Source organism: Lytechinus pictus, chromosome 3, assembly GCF_037042905.1.
Source record: "Lytechinus pictus isolate F3 Inbred chromosome 3, Lp3.0, whole genome shotgun sequence".
Lineage (NCBI taxonomy): Eukaryota > Metazoa > Echinodermata > Echinoidea > Temnopleuroida > Toxopneustidae > Lytechinus > Lytechinus pictus.
In genome coordinates this window covers 3,545,502-3,551,868 of record NC_087247.1, presented here as the reverse complement: position 1 = coordinate 3,551,868, position 6,367 = coordinate 3,545,502, and the positions used below count along the sequence as shown (strand labels likewise).

Below are 6,367 nucleotides of genomic sequence, written 5' to 3'. Positions count from 1 at the left end.
CTTTTCATTTTAGCATGGTTTTGTCTCTCAAAAGTAAGTTTTTCATCTGAGAATGTTATTGGTCGAATTGAAAATTACAAATCACGACAAAGGGCATTTTAAAAGTTTGAATTGATTTTTAAAAACACAATAGAGAGCATATCATCCACGCTGAAATTTAGAAAAGAAATTTGATATTTTTTTTTAATCACCCTCTTGTTCTTTTTTAATCTAACTTTTAATAAACTTATATTTCTCTCACCAGTGGCGTAACTACGGGGGGGCATGGGGGGGCACGTGCCCCCCCAATCGGCTGACAAAAAAAAAAAAAAAAAAAAAAAAAAAAAAAAAAAACGGGGTAAAGGAGAAAAAGAGGGAGAAAGGAAGAGAAACTAAATGGGAAAGAAGACATTATTGTTCATTATAATGAAAACCTCCCGTTTTCAAGTCAATATACACCAAACTGCCAAATATATTTCCTCGCACTTCGAGTTATTATTGTTTTATGTACAATAGTATGCTTCTTTTTCATGACTACTTAAAGTGATTGCCCCATTTTAAGGTCTTAATATAAAACATTTCCTGTCCGTGCTTACGTTCGCAGTAGTGGATTGGTGAAATAATGTCTGCTCTCCATGAATTCCTAGAATCAGTCCTTAAAATGTCCCTTTTTCTAATCTGAATATCAAAAATTTTCAGCTCGCGCTTCGCGCTCGCATCATTTGGTTAGTTAACTACGTATTGTCTTCGTGAATTCCTACAAACAAGCCTTAACATGCCCCTCTTCAGGTCTGAATTTCCTAAATGTTCAGCTCAGGCTTCGCGCTCGCAAGATTTAATTAGCGAGATGGGTATGTTAATCATGATTACAAGTTCTTTATGTGCATGTTTAGATGGAATTCTAACAAAATCAGCAAGCGCTTATTGGCACTCGCATTATATGACTATGGTGAGATGTGTATACTCTTAATGGATTCCTAAAATATAGTCCTTAAAATCTTCCTGTTTTGGGGTCAATATTTACAAAAATTTCAGCTCGCGCTTCGCGCTCGCATTATGTAGCGAGACAGGTACGTATCATGATTACAAAAGATTGATTATAATATCCCTTTTTATGTCTGAATATCAAAAATTTTAAGCTCGCGCTTCGCGCTCGCATTATTTTACCAGTGAGAGACATATCCGTTTAATGGCACTGTCCTTAAAATGTCTATTAGGTCAGTATACCTGGCAACTGGGCGCGCTTTGCGCGCTCACTTAGTGACTCAAAATTTTTGCTGGTGCCCCCCCCAATGCCGTGATCCACGGTACGCCACTGTCTCTCACCAAACTGAAATGCGTCTTTCTTTCTCCCTTCCCTCTTTTTTATTTCCAAACACCTTGTCATTCTCTATCTGAATATCTTTCTGTCTCTCCTTCCTACTCCCCACCCCCTCTCTATCTCTCTCTCACACACACACACCCTCACACACAAACACATTTTTCTTCTTGCTTGCTTTTGGTCGCTTTACCTATTTTTTCTCTTTTTTTCTTTTACCTTTCTGAAACAAAAAGAAACAACTAAGTACAGCAATAATGACTTATCTCTTTTCGAAATATTTTTAATAAATTATTTGTATATTTCCCCTATAGCTCAAATATAAATAAAAAAGACAACCTTGCTTTTTATCTTCAGCAATATAAAAGATTCATTTTCGTAAAACATTTTGGATAACAAAATTACGATAAAAGTTATAAGCTCCTGAAAGCGTTTTATCATTATTGGTTGCTAGTAGATCCATCACAATAGAATTTCATTTGTTACTGATATACACTTTTATGAAACGGGACCTGTTTTGCATTTTGTTACAAAATATCCCACAGAGGATTCAAATTAACTACCGACACACACAATCGCGACAATAGCTGGCGCTATTACGCATTTTGACAAAGCTCTAGATACCTTGAACATGTTGAACGACATGCATAGCGTCATTCGCCCTGATATATGATTGTTTCGAAAGTTCTTTTTTTCTGTATACCCTGGGAGCTCCACCCCTATAGCCCACTTCATGTCCTTCTTTCTGTAATAGAAGGTCAAGTCTTGTACTCGTTTCCTAGGTTTTATTTTGACATCCTTGCCACTTTCTAATTGAGTTTGTCGAAGCCAACCTCTCGAACAGGATGCAAGAATTTTTGAGTGACGAGAGAGACCTGGGGAGCGTTTCATGAATATTTTTCGCCTATAAATGATATAAGCTACCGCGAATCCTTGCATCTGATTGGTCGAGGCCAAATTATTCAGTTAAAAGCAGTGAAAAAACACTTTATGAAATGCCACCCCTTACGGTATGCTCCCTATTGTGTTTCTATATACCTTTGAGCTGACCTCCAGACAGGGAACCATTTTACGAAGGGTCTTGTTTGTGATCTTCGCTGAAAAAAAATGCTTACAACCAATCAAATACAAGGATTTCAGGAGCTGATAACATTTGTCATTGAAAGATTCACAAACAAGACGCTTTTACCAAAGCTCCCCAGGTCGACCCATCCAACAACCTTCTCGACTGACCCATTATCAGTCAGTCAGAGACCATGAGCTTACCCGTTCAAGCTAGAAATACACCGAATATTCCACAGGGGTACGTATAAAGGAGGGGGCCTTGGGTGGGGTCCATCACGGAATGTCCCTAAAACGGATGATAGGTGTAAAGCAATGAGTAATATGAAGCCATGTAACCTATACACGCAAGCATGGTTGCATTCATTCATGCCTCTCATAGATGGTTTCAGACGTTGCCATTTTACGTGATATATCAACTTTGAAATGTTGGTTCCCATGCGAAAATAAATTAAAATCGGATATAGCAAATAAACGGGAGTAAGGTATATACATGACAATATCCAGTATCATATAAGTTTCTGAGAAGTGATAGTCGATATTTCCAGTTCTACTAATAAATATTTATGGCATGCAGAGACCGTAATCCTAATTTTAGTAATTCATTGATTGCAATTTTTTCTTACAGGCCTATGGCCTTTTACCTGGTCGAAGTGAAATTGGGTAAACTGCAGGCACCCGTTGAATTGTCATATACTGGGGTGTTAAACGATTCTGCTAACTCAATTTGCGGTTGAACAGAATATTATATCATCTCTTCGTCTCAATAACCTCGTATTAAACAACATACATGTACAGTATAATTGAAGTCTCATGTTCGTCTATAATACGTTTATGAACAGATAATTAACACAGGACGAAAGAAGTGAAAATACATTGTAGCACCGATCTCATCTTCCATTGCACGCTGAAGTGCTGAAATTTCGTCATAATACGATTAAAGTTTAAAAAGCTCAAGAAAAGTAAGGATAATAATTCTAAAGGCAAAAGTAGGAATATAATTATGCCTTCACCGTCACCGTCAAGTTTTGTAATTGATTCGTAGAATGTCATCAGAGTTCAATCGAGCTAAAATCATACTTCTATATCAGCCGGCCTCTTCACTTTCAGCTAAATCTATACATTTATTTTATATCATGGAGAGGAGAGGAGACGAAACAGATATTCACTTCTTGAGTTTGAATACCATAATTCATTAAAATAATACAATATCACGTTCATTTAGTACTGTGGCTGAATCATTGTGAATTACTACGGAAGTCGTTTCAAGTGGCATGGAATTCCCGTCTGACATGGAAACGATTCTAAGATAGGGTGGCACCACGGGGGGGGGGGGGGGGGGGTAAATGCCCGTTTTACTTTTTCAAGTGAATATGTGAACTAAAAAAAAACGATGGGGAAGGGGGAGTGAACGAAGAGAGAATATATGAAATTATCAAATAGAAAGTGGGAGAGGGAGACATATCTTAGAACTATAAATAATACCCCTATTCCATTTATTTCAAATTAAAGGGTCCTTTAGCCCCCCCCCCCCCAACCAAAAATGACCTGTCATCTTCCCTGCTTGAATATACTACTTTAAGGTCTCTAGATAATTTACCAAATACAGCAATAAACTTTAATAACATAATTCTACAGAAACCACTCAATTACTAATAACTTCAATTCCTCGTATATGCGATAAAAGATACAATTCATTAATAAAAACGCATCAGAATTTCAGAACATTATCATTTCAGCTATACAACAGCCCTGATTTTTTTTTGTAATTCGAACATAAACATTCAAAGTATGAACGTTCTGATTTATTTAATCATTCTCTTGATCGCAGTGCTTAAACAAAGGCAAATAGGCTGTTTCGGTTTTATTTTGGAAGTGCTCAGTAATATAATAATTCAATTTTTCTTTCTCGAAAGTAAAATATATATTCAGATATGAAAAAAATAATTTCTGAACAAGAAAGAAATGAAGCTGGATTTCTTGTTTTAAGGATGCACTACGCAAGGCACACGGAGGCCCTTCATATACCCTTTACAATACAACTAAAACTTATTTTTCAAAATAACGTTATATACATATTTGACTTCATGTAATCACATGAAGAATACGATTATTCACAAGAAGTGGTTAAAATCTTGAAAGGCTAACGAAATAAATAAGATTTTATGTACATAATTATGAATTAACTGGCATTTGTAAAACACAGAAAGGGGAAAAGCACCTAAGAACAATGAGATTGTTTTTTAAATATTCTGGAATATCACATTAGTTTTTCACATCCTTGCTTAATGATGTCGTCCAATGACAAGAACAATTCTACAGCAACTGTCTCAAGTTTCGTTCGTAATGCAACGTTCGAAGATGTATAATTACGATTTCTGTTTTTAATACCGTCCGAGGTAAAACGTACGCAGTATGCAAACCTCACGCATGAAATATTTCGGAACAGACTGCATGGGAAAATTCGGATGTTTGTTGATACCATGGTATTTTGGTAATTACAGTTCTGTGGAAAAGAAGAGTTTACCAGCTCCATCTTTCATGGTTGCCGCAAGGAAACATGGACTTCATCTGTTCCCATTCTGCATACAACTTGAAGCCTTGTTTTTCAGCCTGTGATGTCTACGTACATGAACAGTGAAAAATATTCCGCGGAGTCCGAATCGTTGAGTGAAATGGTTCTTCATTTTGACGTTCTTCCATTAAAACCTGCCTGTCATCACGGTCATGTCCACCACGAACAATGCGCAATGTACCAATCCAACACTGTCAAAAGAAAGATGCACACGATGTCTTTTTTCGTCCCTTTGCGAATGACGCATCCCCATGCTCACAAATCGAATTTTAATTTCTGTGGCGATCCGTGGTTGTCAAATAACAGAGCAAGTGGCAAAAATAAGGCAATTAACATTCACAATAAAAACAAATCTTCGATATGTGGTGTTTATAGTCTTTTTGGTCGAAAATATATACTCAGAAATTGATAAGTTTATAATGAGAGAAGGGGTATTGTTGTTTCAGTTAAATATCTTTCAACCTCCCCTCATTTCGTCTGCCGTTACTCAGTCCTTACTCTAGTGTGACGTTTTATCCAAGAGGTATACCTATGCAGTCTCGTGTAATAGCCATATTTATCCTGGTCGTCGCAGGCATCGCCCCAACTGACCGTACCAAGTATGTACCACCGACCGTTGGTGTGTTGCTTGCTGAAGGGTGCACCGCTGTCACCCTCGCATGCGTCGCCTCGGTTCGCCTCCCGAAAGCCTGCACAGAACATGTTGGAGGTGAAATCGTAGCTGGTCGCTCGCCGGCACGTTTTCCGCTCGACGACGGGGACGAAGACCTGATGGAGATACCGAGGGTAGTCCATGTTTTCTCCTTTGCGACCCCAACCTGCCACCGAGCCATAACTGCCACTCTGTAATGAGAGAGTAAAAATAATGTACCAGATTGGACTTGCACAAAAATATCGATCTAGGTAGCCTATACCGATTTTGCCGAAATGATCAAGCCAATCAAACCCGATGAAGATATTTTAGCCAGGTCGTCTAGGTCGGAAAGATAATCGATGTGAATCTCTTCTGATCGGTGTAAGTTTCGATCTTCTTATTTACAGGAGTATTTTGAACATACCAGAAATAATTTGAGATGGAGCCTAGAGAGCCAGAGCGTTGTCGATCACCAAGAATGAGGAAGGCTGACCCTGGTTACAATGACGAGCTAGATCTATCAGGTACAAATGGCTTGATCAAGCTGACTGTTAAAACCGCATGGGCTGAAGATGTAGGATATTTGTTAAGTAAGTACTAGTATGATTCGTCACGAAAAATTACTTAGATCGGAGGTTACACCTCATCTTCGATCTGCAAAATCAGCCAATTAGGACCTAGTCAGTCTAGATTGGCGAGAAAATCTTTGCCGATTCACCTTGATCGATACAGCTCTGGCTCTATACTCGAATATTTCCAGAGCATGTGTGTCGGGAGCCAGAGCCCAATCAAGGCAGAC

General features: G+C 38.2%; 1 protein-coding gene across 1 annotated transcript in view; it reads right to left on the bottom strand.

Moving 5' to 3' along the window:
• Positions 1–1,556: 1,556 nt before the first annotated feature.
• Positions 1,557–6,367, bottom strand: part of LOC129256030 (uncharacterized) — a 32,657-nt gene continuing 27,846 nt past the window's right edge. The window contains exon 8 of the mRNA XM_064096156.1: positions 1,557–5,777. Within this exon, the coding sequence (XP_063952226.1) occupies positions 5,418–5,777 (360 nt within the window). The 3' untranslated portion in view covers positions 1,557–5,417. The remainder of the gene's footprint in view (positions 5,778–6,367) is intronic.